This window comes from Pseudorca crassidens, chromosome 15 (genome assembly GCF_039906515.1).
Source record: "Pseudorca crassidens isolate mPseCra1 chromosome 15, mPseCra1.hap1, whole genome shotgun sequence".
In the NCBI taxonomy this organism is placed as follows: Eukaryota; Metazoa; Chordata; class Mammalia; order Artiodactyla; family Delphinidae; genus Pseudorca; species Pseudorca crassidens.
In genome coordinates, this window is record NC_090310.1 from 47,803,078 (window position 1) to 47,820,904 (window position 17,827).

Consider the following 17,827-nt stretch of genomic DNA (forward strand, 5'->3'; position numbering starts at 1 on the left):
CGGACATGTAAGTCATCTTATGAGCTTGGCTTTCCAAGCCTTCGGAAAGGGCATTTACGCTCTGCTGGGCAATGTACTAATGCGTCTAGGAATGGCGCATGTCAGCAGTTGAGTGACTTACAGAAGGTAAGCTGGTTAGTGGTAGAAAGGGGATTCAACAGGCAGGTCTGATTTCATAAGTCATGCTGATCACGCTACCGGGCCACCCTGGTATCTAATGACAGCTGGACATCTTGCCTGGCCTGGAGACCTATCATCCCACAATATAAGGCCCAGTCATCTCTGATGTAGGCCTTGATGTGACCTCACATCACGGTTCTAATCTTATTCTCCAGGACGAAGCCCTTCCCTGTTTCCTCCCTGTTTCCAGTCCCCCTGCCCCTTGCTATCCGTGTCCATGTGCTGTGCATGATACCCAGATTCCACCGGGATAAGAGCTTAGCCTGGAATCCCAACCAAGTGGCTGATCCCTGGAATTTGAAGCTGAATGTGTCCGGTACCCACTGCCTGTCTTTCCAGCATCCCGCTCCTTGATGGGCTCGCGGGGATCCCCGTTGTCTGCCTGGCAGCGAGTCCGTCTGGGCCATCTCTGCGGCTGACAGAACGCTGGTTATAGCAGTAGCACTGCTCAAGGGGTTGAACACTTAGCTGAAAGGCAGAACTTATGGACAGAAAACATCGTATAAAGTGCTAACGGAGATGGAACTCACAAAAGTTCAGGATGGCCTGGGACAAGAAGGCAAGATTAAGTTGAGCTGGATAACCGACTGAGCTGAGAGTGGAAGGGACCTGGAAGAGTTTGGAGGGCAGGCGGCTCCACAGGGACAGATCCCAGCACAGGGCTGAGCATGTGTTAGAGGATGGGGTCACCTGCCTGTTTCCAATATGCTGGTTGGGATGTATGTTTATGGGGGGGAGTGGAGACATGGTGAAAAGAGTGGTCTCTCACACAGAAGGCTCTGGCCTCCAAAAGAAGGCAGCGTGATAAAATTAAGTGCTTTGTCCCATACAAGACTGAAGTCACATATTGGCTCTGCCGTGTATGTGACCTTGGAGAAGTCACAACCTCTGTGAACTTGTTTCTTCATCTGCAAGATGGGGACAGAGTAGAACTAGTATCTACTCGATAGGGAGCTGTGCTGATGAAATGAGAATTGAGAATGCTTATCAGAGGCTCAGCACACTGCCTGGCAGGAGCATAATACACATTGTTTTAAAAGGAGCGCTTGGCCAACCCGCGGCACCTTGGTACAGGGTAAGTGAAGCTGCTTTTGCTGAGAAGCTTAGCTGGCTTCAGATGAAATCTAAAGTTAACACTGAAGGGAAAAGAAGTCCCCAGATGTCAACATGGAGACTGAGAAACTGCAAGGATGGGAGGGCAATCCTGGCTACTTCTGTCTTGGGACCTAGATCCTTGGGTTGAGCTGAATGCTTCTGAAATCATCCTGCTCGATGGCTCACAGCCATTTCCCACCGTAACGTAGAGGAGGGATGTCTCATGCTCCCCTCAGTGACAGGGGCTCCAGGTGGCCTTGACTCTCAACCAATGGGTGGAGGGTGGAAAAACATTTCGTTTGAAAAAGGCCCTCAGGAACTTTCTTGGAAGGCAGGCCTGTGGCCTCTTTTGAGATTTGAGTACAAAACCTGCAATTTTACAGATGAAAATCCTGAGGTCAGAGAGATGGTGACAGCCCACGTGTCAGGAACCAGTAGGGCCAGGGCTAAACCCAGACCCCCTGACCCCCAGTCCCTGCCCTTCCCTCTACTTCTGGGGTTTTGGCAAGGGCTGCCAAGTCCTCCTTTGGGATTCTCCTCCCCGCCGTCTCCTACTCCCAGTCTCAACCCAGGCTCCTACCACTGTGACCTGGAGCTGCCCCGGACGGTTCTTCTGCAGGGCTGGCTCTGACACGAGTGCTGGCTGTCCTGAGCACACGCACGAGACTCCTGTACGAGGAGTCTGGGAACCGGCCGGATTACAGCCGGACTTGAAAGTGCAGGCAGTTTATCTTTGCCTGGTTTTGGCAATGGCCTGCAGGACCAAGACAGGATCGACTCTGGCTTTTAAAAACCCTTAACCATTTCCACAGCGCTGTGCTCACCTGAGAGCCTGGAACAAGCACGCAGCATCAACAGTCCATCCTGATAACAAGCTGTCAGCAACTCAACAGCTGAGGCAGGAGGGACTGACTGAGAAAACCACAGCCACTGTTACCTCACTGAACTCTCAAGGTCAGAGCCTTCCTTCTCACGTTCCCTGGTTTCATTATGGACTCGCCCCATCAGGTTTCTTGAAAATTGATCCTCGTATGTATTCCTAGGAAATGAAATTGAAGCCTACTAAATGTACCTTGGGAGGTTAGTTCTACTTCGAGATACCATGGACTCAAACCTCAAGGTAAGCATATCTCGGGCCCAGTTTTCCCCGAGAACAAAGGTAATATGGTAGTTTATGCTGACTTTATACAATTTCAAGTAAGCAGAATATGTTCTATACTTCAAGGAACAACTTGGCATACCCTGGGCACCTAACTTTTCCCAAAGTGAGCATATTAGTTATCTAAGGCTGTGTTAACAAATTACTCCCAACACAGTGGCTTAAACAACAGACATTTATTATCTCAGTTTCTGTGGGTCAGGAACGTGGAGTGGCTTAGCTAGGTGGCTCTGGCTCATGGTCTGTCATGAGACTGCCGTCAAGGTGTCACCTGAAAGTCACACTGGGGTTGGAAGATCTCCCCCGGGTTGGCTCCCTCGCTGGCAGGTCTGTGCCGTCCTCTCCAAAGCACTGCTTGATGCCCTCCACGAACGACGCTGGCTCTCCCTGAGGTTGTGATCTCAGACACAGCGAGGAGGAAGTGGGCCTCTTACTACCTCCTCAGAAGGGACACACCATCACTTCCATATTCTATTTGTTGGAAGCGAATCACTGAATTCAGCCCAGACTCACAGGGAGGGGAATGAAGCTCCACCTCTTGGAGAAAAGAGTATCAAAGAATCTGTGGATAGATTTTAAAACCACCACAGAGCCAAAGCATTATTTCCCTATTTGTTAACAACAGTACCTTCCGCTTTCTTCAAATTTGTTTTTTTAATCCAGAGAGATAAATACCTGTCAAGTATCCAGGCAGAGAATTAAAGTACCCCAATTTCTGGAAGGGCAGGTCTGCTTATTAGTTTCCTGAAGATAAACTTCACATTATTAACAGCAGCAATAACAACCACCCCACCTCGAGCCCCCCTCTAAAAAAAACCCTCAAAACTTTCTTCTTAGGCAAGAGAGGCTAAAATAATCATTTACAAAGGAATAAAATAATCACTATGCCAAGTATTCTTCTTTTCCCCAAATGTCTTTTAATGTTTCTTTCCTACACAGTTGCCAATCCATGGTTAAATACTTTTTTTTCATCCTTACTTAAGGGATACACACTGAGTTATAAAAACTATATCTTCAATATAGGCCATACTGTAATTGTTTCCACCTAGTGGATAAAAATGGTACTAAAAGGGTTTGGAAAACAAAACTTGCTTCATAGCTACTTCAGGAAGTATACCTTTCTGTAGCTGTAACTTTTTACATTCATATCACAAACTTGGTATCTATGGGTAGCTTCCATCTCAACAAATCCTGAAGAAATTCTTTGTTTTAAAAATGTAAGTTTTCATGAATACTGCCACCTCTGTAATTCTCTAGGCCAACAACCTGGAATACTGCTAACAACCAGGAAATAATCCAAAATGTATCCCAGCAGCCAGCAGATGTCCCAGGTCCACCGCCTGAAGCCATGTTAGACTGACGACTAAGAGCGCAGAGAAAAGTCGGGAGCCCGGCACATGGGTCTCGATGGGGACTTGTTAAGGGAACCAATAAAGCCCATGCATTTTACTCCAAGAGTCCTTCTCGCAGAACCTCCTCCCTCTTTCCTACCTTAAACCCCGACCTAGAAACCTTCCAATCTGAGTTCTAATCTTACACATCACAAAGGGGCAAGAAGAACTGACTCAAGAAAGTTCGTTTCTGTAAGGCCATTGAGATTGACAGCAAGTAAGAAAAATGCAGGAAAAGAGACAAACCACCTCATTCTCGGGGCCAGTCAGTGTAGGAACAAGCAATGCAGTACAAGCTGTGATAGTAACTGTCAAGTTATAAAGTTATAAAGCTATAAAGAAAAAAAGTTGTGATAATAACTGTTGACTTCTAAAGAAATGGTTATGTTCTATACACTGTTTAAAATGTAACACATTTTGGAAATATTTTTTAAAATTTTGTGGCTTAAAAGGATGAGTCCCTAATCATTTGGAAAACACAGCTATTCAGAAAAATAAATTTCCTGAAGGTTCCAAACAATTAAAGCTTAATAGGTACTTCAAGCAGATATTAACTAAAAGAAATAATTTTACTACTGTCACTCACATTAAAATAAATAATTTTACTACTGTCACTCAGGTTAAACAATAAGTGTTCTCAATTCATTGGGTTAATTCCTCTTTATTTTTTTAAACCAATGGACCTTGTTTTTGAGATTGCTCAAGGTAGATTCCTCCCCAGCTTCACCCCACCACCCACATATTCTCTGTTGGCATGAAATAAATGAAAGTTAATATCCTTGGTAAGAAACTTCAAATTTTACAGAAAGATTAAAAAGTCAAAGTACAACCCTCCCTCCTAGCTTCTGCCCATCTCCTGCACCCCCGACAGACATTCAGACACTGGGACAGGTGCAGAGACATCTGGTTCCTCAGTCCCTGTCCTCAGCAATAACCACTTAACAATGCTGCATGCATTCTTCAGAAACAAATATCAATACCTATAAACGCCGGTCCTTTAGGAAACACAGACACCGTGGAATATGTCCTTTCCTTAGGCATCAGTTCACACTTTAATATGTAGGAGTTTTTTGTTTTCCTTTCCTTTCAAGTCGGAAAATTAAGCTAAAAAAAACCTTCCCCAAATTCTGCTGCCTAGGTATTCTTTTCCTTTGTATTAAAAACAAAAAAGCCACAAAGAGTATCCCAATTTCTGATATCAATGAATGTCCTAACTGAAGAGAGCAAGAACAGTAATTTCTTTTTCTCCTACAAAATTCTGGTTTTTAACTGTAACTTAGCCTATGAAAGGGTACATTTTCCACATAATTTAATTTGATTCAAAATGGAGCTGAATATCTACCACGTAAGGCATAGCCCTGGACTCAGGGAGAGCTTGGTGCTCGTGTGGCAGAGGGAGGGAAGGCAGGTGGGAGACACACAGAGAGAAGCAAATCCTACAGTAACTCCCCTAGGGCTGAGGAGGAGGCAGGGCCATGTGCATTAAATGAAAAGGACAGCAAATGGCTCGGCACTGACTGGTGAACACACTTGTCCTCACTCTTGGGTGCTTCCCAGCTTCCTCCTGGCTGCCTTATCACCACCTTCTTCCATCTATTCTACACTGTCTGAGCTTGACTGGTTCCAATTCATTTTGATCATGACAACGGGACAGTGGACCTGGATTAGAATAATATTGCCAAAGACCTCAAACAACAAAGGGAAATCAAGCAAACGGCACTTTTCATCACTGTGCAGATACCTTACATGTAATTTTGCCTCTGTAATTCTTTAAAATGTTCTCCTCTTAACTAAGGTAGTATATAAAATGATAGGGGTCTCACCCAGATCATGGTGGTGAGAAAGAAATAAGATTATAATTCTGATGGTTTTTTTAAAAAAAAAAAGGTGAGGAAGGATTCAGTAAAGGTAAACACTCTTCCAAAGTACAAAACTACTTAAGAGCTCTAGAGAGGTTCATAATCCTCTGTTCCTCTTCAAAGAGGAACATAGCAAAGAAGACAGTATCACAAATAATTCTGGCTTAAGTATCTTAGAATAGTTGTTATAAAAGACTACATTTTTATTCTAAATGAGCCAGAACACGAAAGAATCTAGCAACTTGTCATTCTCCTCATCTCCACAGCTAACGTCCTCTCACAGAAATAACACAAGATCAGAAGGAGAAAAAGGTACAAAATGTCAGCATGGGTAATGTTTTTCCAACAAGTCAGGAATTTACGTATGTTAATATATTTGTGGATTTTTCATAGAAATATCTTCTTGCTTTTGGGCTGACTTTGTAAATAAGGCACTCAAATTACTAGATAACAGTATCCATATGAAAACAGAAAACATGTGAAACTGAAACTGTTACTAAATATAGAAGAGTATCAGGCTATTCTAATTATTAGAAAAGTCTGACAGTAAATAGCTTATATATTGCTTCTTGTTTCAAAATGCAATAATTTTAGACGTGAAAGACCCATCACTGATGAAAAGTCTGGACTATGTTAACACTGAATAAAATGTTTATTGTGATTTTTTCCCCTGGGACATAAGATCATTTATTTTTCCTAGCTCTCCAAATGACACAGTTGCCGAACCTCTTTTAGCTGGTCTCGCCTGAAAATAATGATAAAGATTAAAGATATTAGAAACTGATAAATATCATAGCCCTAATTAACCCTCTTAATGCTGTCTTATATTTAAAAAAAAACAAACCACCCTAAATAAATAAACAGTAATTAGTAAATGGAAACATGAACCCACTAAGAAAAAAATTGATCTGTCTTAGTAATATTACCTGTGAATCATGATATTTCCATCCTATCATGTAATAGATCTGATAGGTGGCAGGTACAGAACCATCCTCATTTCCGTACATTTCTATAAAGACAAATCATGGTTAGAGTCTGAAAAGAATGCAAGTAGGAAAAATAAATCTGCTCAATGAAAGTCATGTCTTCCAAAGAGAAATGAATATTAGAATACTCATGGGATTCTGAGAATGCCTCTTGTGAAAAATCCTCCACACCGAGAAGCTGACAGTAAGGAAATAGTAAGGGCTGCTGGGAAAAAGGATACGTAGCCACAGGATCTGCGTTTTGAAAGGAAGGACAAGAAATCTGATGGTGCCCTAACAGGAAAGGAAAACGTAATTTTAGGGGATAAAGATGACAGGGCACAAGTTGGTCAGTGGGACCTGGCTGGGAAGAACGGTCAGCTCCCTTACCTCTGTACACTGCTGCAGCCGCCAGCATTGTGTCTCGGTGCAGGAGGGCTTTTCTATTCCAAGCACAGTTACTCTCACCCATCCCTAAAATACAGGCAGTTTGAGATAATACAGCAAATACCCTGAGCAGCTCAACATCACAGATTTTATCTTATCTCACCCAATGGTATACCCATTGTCCCCCTTCTCTAACAGTCACATAAGATAACCTAAATAATCTCATTTTGCTCTCAGATCATAGCTAGTTACTCTAAAGCAAAACTACTTGAAGCTTCTGGGTATTAAGTCAAATTTCAGGAGGCAAACCCTATTAAGTAGGCTTTCCTTGGCAGCAATGGGCTGTGGTAGGCCAGTTGGGCAAAAGCAAGGCGACTGGCCCTCCAGGTGAGTCATCAGGCGTTGGCAAGGGCCTTTCTAATGATGCCACATTTTTATGCCCCTTTTAGCTGCTCTTTGAGGAGGACAGGACATTGGTACAACATCTCACTCCTTCTAAGTAAGCCGTAAATGTAAGTATGAATGTGAAGCTTGGAAGAGGGCTTGAAGACTCATTAGGTAGTACCAAAACTACAATGTGTTTTCAGATTTTATAACATTCTACTGATCCCAGATTAGGAAACAATTTTGTACATTCTCTTCAGGGGCACTTTTCTTAATGTTTTAACATTTATTTTTAGATTTCTTTCCTTCAAATTGACAGCTAAAAGCTAGGATTATGTCAGTCTATTGTTCACTAAAAATTAATGTTATATATTTAATATTTTTTAATGCATAGAGTCAAACAAAATTACTTTGAAAGACCACATTTTAAACTAGTTTGCAAAATTAAAAGAATTTCAAAAGTAAAAATCCTTTACATTTATTCTCTATATGCTACATGATCAAAAAGCGGTTTCTTAGTTGTTTTTCAATAAAGATACCAATAAACTTCCCAATGTTGGTATCCTTTAGTGGTTTAAAAATAATAACCTCCCAATTTTTCAATGGGCTTATTAAAACAATCAGCAAATTAGCTGGAATAAGTTCATCTTCTCTCCAATCCCAAAAGGTTCCTATTATTCCCTAAAATAATGAAGCTCTGAAACTAAAAGCAACGTCCCACATCATTTGAGTATAAGAGCCCTAATTCATGAAGAACGAAAGACATACAAACTAGTAGATGAATCCCCATGAAGAAGAGGGTGGATCTTATTCTTGTGGTCATGAAGTAGCTACATGACCTTAGTTCCATCTCTCTGGGTCCTCAGGTTGGCCAGGCTAGATGATCTCTACAGGCTTCCAGTGCTAACATTTTAGACCCATTACATAATCCAATTTAAAAACATTCTCCCACATCATGAGTATCAACTGAATCAAGAGACCGAAGGTCAACTGGAACTTGTACTGGAAGGGTTTATTGCTGATAATGGCTGTGGCGCTTTCATTCCTGCTTAACTCCCCATTGGCATGACTTACACATTGGACAGAGTCAACACCAGTGGAAAACAGGCCTAATTTTTTTAATGGAAATAGCTAATGCACTAGAAATTCTAAAATGCCTTCTAAATAACTGGTATTAGGATATACTAATTAAGATTATTAGGCACAATGCTCTTTCTGATACAGAAACTCCAGAGCACTACTGTATAGCACAGTAACTCTGCTGCTAGGGAAGCCCACCCTTCCCTCACATGAGAACCTCCCTTCTCCTTGGGGAAGCAGTGTGATGTAGCACACAGAGTCTAGACTTCGGGATCATAATCCAAGTTCTGGCCCTTACATAACCTGGGGCAAAGTCACTTAACCTCTATTAAACTCAGTTTTATCATCTTCAAAATGGAATGATAAAACTTCATAATGCATCATGGAGGACCTTTACTGGAGATCACCTGGGAAACACATCTGGGACTTCGGACCAGCTCTGGGCTTTGGGATAAACAGAAAAATCTGGGAAGCAGGTAGCTGTTAAAGACTCTCACAGTATTTTTAAGGTGAAGTTCAACTGCTTATTTAAAAAAGTCTAATTTATTATGGTTTACTAGGAACAATACTGAGTACTGTAACAACTGAACTTACCTTAAAACTACTGTGAAAGCCTCCAAAACTTTTCATGCATTCATCGGCTGATACACAACTTGTTCTGTAAAATTAGGTCAACATTCTGGACTTTCTTCTGTGAATTAATAATAATAGCAGCTTAAATGAGAAACACCACAACCATCAAGAAAAAAGTGTAACACAATGTAAAATGCCAAAAACCAACTGGAAGGTAACACCAACTTCCAGTCTGCAGAGAAGCACCCCTGGAAGTCTGCCAAGCTCCTCCCTCCTGCATTCACCCCTCGACCACTCTTCTTCCTACGTCAGCTGCCTCTCACCTTTTCAGTGGAGACTGGCTAACATTTCAGGATCTGAGTCAGGCTGCTACACTGGGCTTAAATCTTGGCTCTACCACTTACTAAACACATCGCCTTGGGCAAGTTATTTCGGTCTGTGCCCAGTCTCCTCATGCAAAACAAGAGAGGTTAACCATGCTAGCTAGTCTTACCTTCCTCATGAACATGCCTCATAAACGATGCTGGAGGGTGAGCTGCCTCACACATCAATCTGATTGTCCCTCCTCTGCACAATATTCTCCCAACAGACTGCAAGGCTGACCTGATAAAGTCTAGATAAGCCTCTAATGGACTATCCTGCATCATTTCCCGTCATTTTCCCATTCTACATATTCAAGCAATACTGAATTACTGTACAGTTTCTCAGTTAGGAAAGTGAAGGCTGAGCATAACCTCTTGAGTCTCCATGGTTCTATATAGGCCTTTTCCTTGGCCTGGAATGCAAGGCCCCAACCCCCCAAAGGTGCACCCACCCCTTCATTCTTCTAGCAAACTCATTTTAGCTTAGGTGCTGCTTCTTCTGCAAAAGCATCCTTGATTCCCTAAGCAGATTTAGGGATTTTTCTCTGTTTCTCCCTGCACTTATAAAAAGAATTATCTCACTTTACAGTTAAAAGCATATGTCTGCCTATCTCTGTGTGTCTCTTTCTCTACTGGAGCATGAGTTCCCTAAGATCAGGAACTGTTATTTCCAACACTGGCTCGGTGGTTGGCACATAGTACACGCTCAATAAATGGTAAGTGGATGAATATAAAATCAACCAGTTAACATTTATAGCAACTTTGTTAAATATCATTTTTACAAGTTATCTTTAGATAAATTCATCCTAATCCTCTTCAGAGTAAGAGACATTGAGACTCTGGGAGGGCTCATGCCAAGGAGTACTTTCCAGAACTTCTGCTGTCAGTGTACTTATCCCTGCGGTGAGCCACAGCCACCCCCACCTCTGCAGGAGACCCTCCAATACTAGCAGCCATGTGGCTGACAGGGTCTTGGTGCTACGGCCGGGTGTCAGGCCTGTGCCTCTGAGGTGGGAGAGCCGAGTTCAGGACAATGGTCCACCAGAGACCTCCTGGCTCCACATAATATCCAATGGCAAAAGCTCTCCCAGAGATCTCAATCTCAATGCTAAGACCCAGCTCCACTCAATGACCAGCAAGCTACAGGGTGGACACCCTATGCCAAACAACTAGCAAGACAGGAACACAACCTCACCCATCAGCAGAGAGGCTGCCTAAAATCATAAAAAGGTCACAGGCACCCCAAAACACACCACTGGACACAGTCCTGCCCACCAGAAAGACAAGATCCATCCTCATCCACCAGAACACAGGCACCAGTCCCCTCCACCAGGAAGCCTACACAACCCACTGAACCAACCTCAGACACTTGGGGCAGACACAAAAACAATGGGAACTACGAAGCTGCAGCCTGTGAAAAGGAGACCCCAAACACAGTAAGTTAAGCAAAATGAGAAGACAGAGAAATACACAGCAGATGAAAGAGGAAGGTAAAAACCCATCAGACCAAACAAATGAAGAGGAAATAGGCAGTCTACCTGAAAAAGAATTCAAAGCAATGATAGTAAAGATGATTCAAAATCTTGGAAAAAGAATGGAAAAAATACAAGAAACGTTTAACAAGGAACTAGAAGAACTAAAGAGCAAGCAAACAATGATGAACAACACAATAAATGAAATTTAAAATTCTCTAGAAGGAATCAATAGCAGAATAACTGAGGCACAAGAACAGATAAGTGACCTGGAAGATAAAAAATGGAAATAACTACTGCAGAGCAGAATAAAGAAAAAAGAATGAAAAGAATTGAGGACAGTCTCAGAGACCTCTGGGAAAACATTAAACACACCAACATTTGAATTATAGGGGTCCCAGAAGAAAAAGAGAAAAAGAAAGGGACTGAGAAAATATTTGAAGAGATTATAGTTGAAATCTTCCCTAATATGGGAAAGGAAATAGTCAATCAAGTCCAGGAAGCACAGAGAGTCCCATACAGGATAAATCCAGGAGAAGCATGCCAAGACACATAAGAATCAAACTATCAAAAATTAAATACAAAGCAAAAATATTAAAAGCAGCAAGGGAAAAGCAACAAATAACATAGAAGGGAATCCCCATAAGGTTAACAGCAGATCTTTCAGCAGAAACTCTGCAAGCCAGAAGGGAGTGGCAGGACATACTTAAAGTGATGAAAGGGAAAAACCTACAACCAAGATTACTCTACCCAGCAAGGATCTCATTCAGATTCAACAGAGAAATTAAAACCTTTGCAGACAAGCAAAAGCTAAGAGAATTCAGCACCACCAAACCAGCTTTACAACAAATGCTAAAGGAACTCCTCTAGGCAGGAAACACAAGAGAAGGAAAAGACCTACAATATGAAACCCAAAACAATTAAGAAAATGGTAATAGGAACATACATGTCGATAATTACCGTAAGTGTAAATGGATTAAATGCTCCAACCAAAAGACATAGACTGGCTGAGTGGATACAAAAACAAGACCTGTATATATGCTGTCTACAAGAGACCCACCTCAGAACTAGGGAAACATACAGATTGAAAGTGAGGGGATAGAAAAAGATATTGAATGCAAATGGAAATCAAAAGAAAGCTGGAGTAGCAGTTCTCATATCAGACAAAATAGATTTTAAAGTAAAGACTACTACAACAGACAAAGAAGGACACTACATAATAATCAAGGGATCAATCCAAGAAGAAGATATAACAATTTTAAGTATTTATGCACCCAACACAGGAGCACCTCAATAATTAAGGCCAATGCTAACAGCAATAAAAGGGGAAACAGACAGTAACACAATCATAGTAGGGCACTTTAACACCCCACTTTCACCAATGGACAGATCATCCAAAATGAAAATAAATAAGGAAACACAAGCTTTAGCTGATACATTAAACAAGATGGACTTAATTGATATTAATAGGACATTCCATCCCAAAACAACAGAACACACTTTCTTCTCAAGTGCTCATGGAACATTCTCCAGGATAGACCATATCTTGGGCTACAAATCAAGCCTTGGTAAATTTAAGAAAATTGAAATCGTATCAAGTAACTTTTCCAACCACAACGCTATGAGACTAGATATCAATTACAGGAAAAAATATGTTAAAAATACAGACACGTGGAGGTTAAACAATACACAACTAAATAACCAAGAGATCACTGAAGAAATCAGAGGAAATCAAAAATTAGCTAGAAACAAATGACAATGAAAACACGATGACCCAAAACCTATCGGATGCAGCAAAAGCAGTTCTAAGTGGTAAGTTTATAGCTATACAAGCCTATCTTAAGAAACATCTCAAATAAACAACCTAACCTTACACCTAAAGCAATTAGAGAAAGAAGAACCAAAAAACCCCAAAGTTAGCAGAAGGAAAGAAATCATATAGATCAGATCAGAAATAAATGAAAAAGAAATGAAGGAAATGATAGCAAAGATCAATAAAAGTAAAAGCTGGTTCTTTGAGAAGATAAACAAAATTGATAAACCATTAGCCAAACTTATCAAGAAAAAAGGGAGAAGACTCAAATCAACAGAATTAGAAATGAAAAAGAAGTAACAACTGACTCTGCAGAAATACAAAGGATCATGAGAGATTACTACAAGCAACTATATGCCAATAACATGGACAACCTGGAAGAAACAGACAAATTCTTAGAAATGCACAACCTTCCCAGACTGAACCAGGAAGAAATAAAAAATATGAACAGACCGCTCACAAGCACTGAAATTGAAACTGTGATTAAAAATCTTCCAACAAACAAGAGCCCAGGACCAGATGGCTTCACAGGCAAATTCTATCAAACATTTAGAGAAGAGCTAACACCTATCCTTCTCAAACTCTTCCAAAATATAGCAGAGGGAGGAACACTCCCAAACTCATTCTACGAGGCCACCATCACCCTGAAACCAAAACCAGACACAGATGTCACAAAGAAAGAAAACTACAGGCCAATATCACTGATGAACACAGATGCAAAAATCCTCAACAAAATACTAGCAAACAGAATCCAACAGCACATTAAAAGGATCATACACTATGATCAAGTGGGGTTTATCCCAGGAATGCAAGGATTCTTCAATATACGCAAATCAATCAACGTGATACACCATATTAACAAATTGAAGAATAAAAACCATATGATCATCTCAATAGATGCAGAGAAAGCTTTTGACAAAATTCAATACCCATTTATGATAAAAACCCTCCAGAAAGTAGGCATAGAGTGAACTTTCTTCAACATAATAAAGGCCATAGATGACAAACCCACAGCCAACATCATCCTCAATGGTGAAAAACTGAAAGTATTTCCACTAAGATCAATAACAAAACAAGGTTGCCCACTGTCACCACTCTTATTCAACATAGTTTTGGAAGTTTTAGCCACAGCAATCAGAGAAGAAAAAGAAATAAAAGGAACCCAAATTGGAAAAGAAGAAGTAAAGCTGTTACTCTCTGCAGATGATATGATACTCTACATAGAGAATCCCAAAGATGCTACAGAAAACTACTAGAGCTAATCAATGAATTTGGTAAAGTAGCAAGATACAAAATTAATGCACAGAAATCCCTTGCATTCTTATACATGGATGATGAAAAATCTGAAAGTGAAATTAAGAAAACACTCCCATTTACCATTTCAACAAAAAGAATGAACTATATAGGAATAAACCTACCTAAGGAGACAAAAGACCTGTATGCAGAAAATTATAAGACAGTGATGAAAGAAATTAAAGATGATACAAACAAATGTAGAGATATACCCTGTTCCTGGATTGGAAGAATCAACACTGTGAAAATGACTCTACTACCCAAAGCAATCTACAGAGGCAATGCAATCCCTATCAAAATACCAATGGCATTTCTCACAGAACGAGAACAAAAAATTTCACGATTTGTAAGGAAACACAAAAGACCACGAAGAGCCAAAGCAATCTTGAGAAAGAAAAATGGAGCTGGAGGAATCAGCCTCCTGGATTTCAGACTATACTACAAAGCTACAGTAATCAAGACAGTATGGTATTGGCACAAAAACAGAAATATAGATCAACGGTACAGGATAGGAAGCCCAGAGATAAACCCATGCACGTATGGTCACCTTATTTTTGATAAAGGAGGCAAGAATATACAATGGAGAAAAGACAGCCTGTTCAATAAGTGGTGCTGGGAAAAATGGACAGCTACATGTAAAAGTATGAAATTAGAACACTCCCTAACACCATACACAAAAATTAACTCAAAATGGATTAAGGACTTAAATGTAAGGCCAGACACTATCAGACTCTTAGAGGAAAACATAGGCAGAACACTCTATGACATAAATCACAGCAAGATCCTTTTTGACCCACCTCCTAGAGAAATGGCAATAAAAATAAACAAATGGGACCTAATGGAACCTAAAAGGTTTTGCACAGCAAAGGAAACCATAAACAAGACGAAAAGACAGCCCTCAGAATGGGAGAAAATATTTGCAAATGAAGCAACTGACAAAGGATTAATCTCCAAAACATACAAGCAACTCATGCAGCTCAATATCAAAAAAACAAACAACCCAATCCAAAAATGGGCAGAAGACCTAAATAGACATTTCTCCAAAGAAGATATAGATTGCCAAAAACACATGAAAGAATGCTCAACATCACTAATCATTAGAAAAATGCAAATCAAAACGACAATGAGATATCATCTCACACCGGTCAGAATGGCCATCATCAAAAAATCTAGAAACAATAAATGCTGGAGAGGGTGTGGAGAAAAGGGAAACCTCTTGTACTATTGGTGGGAATGTAAATTGATATAGCCACTATGGAGAACAGTATGGAGGTTCCTTAAAAAACTAAAAATAGAACTACCATATGACCCACAATCCCACTCCTGGGCATATACCCTGAGAAAACCATAATTTAAAAAGAGTCATGTACCAAAATGTTCACTGCAGCTCTATTTACAATAGCCAGGACATGGAAGCAACCTAAGTGTCCATCAACAGATGAATGGATAAAGATGTGGCACATATATACAATGGAATATTACTCAGCCAAAAAAGGGAACAAAACTGAGTTATTTGTAGTGAGGTGGATGGACCTAGAGACTGTCATACAGAGTGAAGTTATTCAGAAAGAGAAAAACAAATACCGTATGCTAACACATATATATGGAATCTAAAAAAAAAAGAAAAAAAGAAAATCGTCAGAAGAACCTAGGGGCCAGACGGGAATAAAGATGCAGACCTACTAGAGAATGGACTTGAGGATACGGGGAGGGGGAAGGGTAATCTGGGACAAAGTGAGAGAGTGGCATGGACATACATACTCTCCCAAATGTAAAATAGATAGCTAGTGGGAAGCAGCCGCATAGCACAGGGAGATCAGCTCAGTGCTCTGTGACCACCTAGAGGGATGGGAAAGGGAGGGTGGGAGGGAGACGCAAGAGGGAGGAGATATGGGGATATACGTATATGTATAGGTGATTCACTTTGTTATAAAGCAGAAACTAACACACCAGTGTAAAGCAACTATACTCAAATAAAGTTGTTAAAAAAGAAAAAAGAATAAGAGACATTAAAGACTAAAGCACATGGTTTGTGTAAAAGGCTTTACAGTAAAAATAAGAGAAGCACTGGCAAAGCCTCTTAAAGGTAAATATTAGACAACAGTTCCTTAAAATACATGAACGATTAAAACCCTTAAGGGAAGGGGAGTTATCAACTGGAAAGGGGCATGAAGCAACCTTCTAGGGGCTGGAAATGTTCTAGTCTGTGGTTTATATAGTACTTAAAAATACGAGCAGCTGTACAGTTAAGATTAGTGCATTTTACTCAACATCTATGTAATTTCAGTGGAAAAAAATGCAGAGATCAAGTATGCAGTATAGGATTTAATCACTTAATTCCAGATTAAGTGTGACCATGGACAAGACACTCAACTTCTCAATGTTTCAATTTGCTCATCTGTAAAATTAGGATATTAGAAAACCTCACAGAATTGCACTTAGAACAGAATAAGTTCTGTATTTTTAAATCAATGGGTGGTAACTTTTTCCAGCTGATAGGTCTAATTTCTAGTCTCTTTCTCTTTTCCTTCTTGAAATGAATCATGAACACAGCATTTATTACATAGCAGAACAAAACTAAATGCTGTATTTGAAAAATATTTTTGTCAGTAGAGTCTGAATGATAAATCGTCAGCCTATCACCACCTCTCAAGCCTTCGGATGAAGGGTCTCTGTGATTACAGTAGGAGGAGCCAAGTGCACCTCAGGAGGGGCTGTGTGATTTATTATTGGTCCCCCGTCACCTTGGGCATGCATGTTAAGGCTGCCAATCCCTGATTAAACTAGAATGAGTGAAGAGTGACTTAAAATCTTTTGCACAGTGAAGGAAACCATAAACAAAACGAAAAGACAGCCCTCAGAATGGGAGAAAATATTTGGAAACAAAGCAGCTGACAAGGGATTAATCTAAAAAATATATAAACAGTTCATGCAACTCAATATCAGAAAAAACAAACGACACAATCAAAAAATGGGCAGAAGGGCTTCCCTGCTGGCGCAGTGGTTGAGAACCTGCCCGCCAGTGCAGGGAACACGTGTTCGAGCCCTCGTCCAGGAAGATCCCACATGCTACGGAGCAACTAAGCCTGGGCGCCACAACTACTGAGCCTGTGTGCCACAACTACTGAAGCCCATGCGCCTAAAGCCCATGCTCCACAACAAGAGAAGCCACTGCAATGAGAAGCCCGTGCAATGCAACGAAGAGTAGCCCCCGCTCGCCACAACTAGAGAAAGCCCAAACACAGCAACAAAGACCCAATGCAACCAAAAATAAATTAATTAATTAATTTTAAAATAAATGGGCAGAAGATCTAAACAGATATTTCCCCAAAGAAGACATACAGATGGTTAAATACCGTATGCTAACACATATATATGGAATCTAAAAAAAAAAAAAGGTCATGAAGAACCTGGGGGCAAGACAGGAATAAAGACGCAGACCTACTAGAGAATGGACTTGAGGACACGGGGAGGGGGAAGGGTAAGCTGGGACAAAGTGAGAGAGTGGTAGTGTATATATGGACATATATACACTACCAAATGTAAAATAGATAGCTAGTGGGAAGCAGTCACATAGCACAGGGAGATCAGCTCAGTGCTTTGTGACCAGCTAGAAGGGTGGGATAGGGAGGGTGGGAGGGAGGAAGACGCAAGAGGGAAGAGATATGGGGATATATGTATACGTATAACTGATTCACTTTGTTATAAAGCAGAAACTAACACACAATTGTAAAGCAATTATACTCCAATAAAAATGTTAAAAGAACCCCAATGCAGCCAAAATAAATAAATATATTTATTTTTTAAAAAGGCA

The 17,827-nt window shown here is 40.6% G+C and overlaps 1 protein-coding gene and 1 long non-coding RNA gene across 8 annotated transcripts in view; one reads left to right on the forward strand and one right to left on the reverse strand.

The window, feature by feature from the left end:
* Positions 1-1,869: 1,869 nt before the first annotated feature.
* Positions 1,870-4,392, forward strand: LOC137207514 (uncharacterized). The gene is made up of 3 exons (XR_010935132.1): positions 1,870-2,229; positions 2,319-2,395; positions 3,692-4,392. It is a non-coding gene; the product is annotated as an uncharacterized lncRNA (long non-coding RNA).
* Positions 4,393-6,317: 1,925 nt separating this feature from the next.
* NDUFAF5 (NADH:ubiquinone oxidoreductase complex assembly factor 5) overlaps positions 6,318-17,827 on the reverse strand; it is a 32,557-nt gene continuing 21,047 nt past the window's right edge. For 2 of the 7 annotated variants that reach the window (XR_010935128.1, XR_010935130.1), the window contains 3 exons: positions 9,095-9,191; positions 7,040-7,123; positions 6,646-6,693 (listed from right to left, as the gene is read on the reverse strand). Coding sequence is in view for 1 of the 7 variants with exons in the window: in XM_067707461.1 (XP_067563562.1) it covers positions 6,337-6,429; positions 6,611-6,693; positions 7,040-7,123 (260 nt within the window). In the remaining 6 variants the exon portion in view is untranslated. Of the gene's footprint in view, positions 6,430-6,610; positions 7,124-9,094; positions 9,192-17,827 lie in introns of those variants that run through there. The other 5 variants (XR_010935127.1, XM_067707461.1, XR_010935126.1 and 2 more) reach the window with 5 other exon arrangements.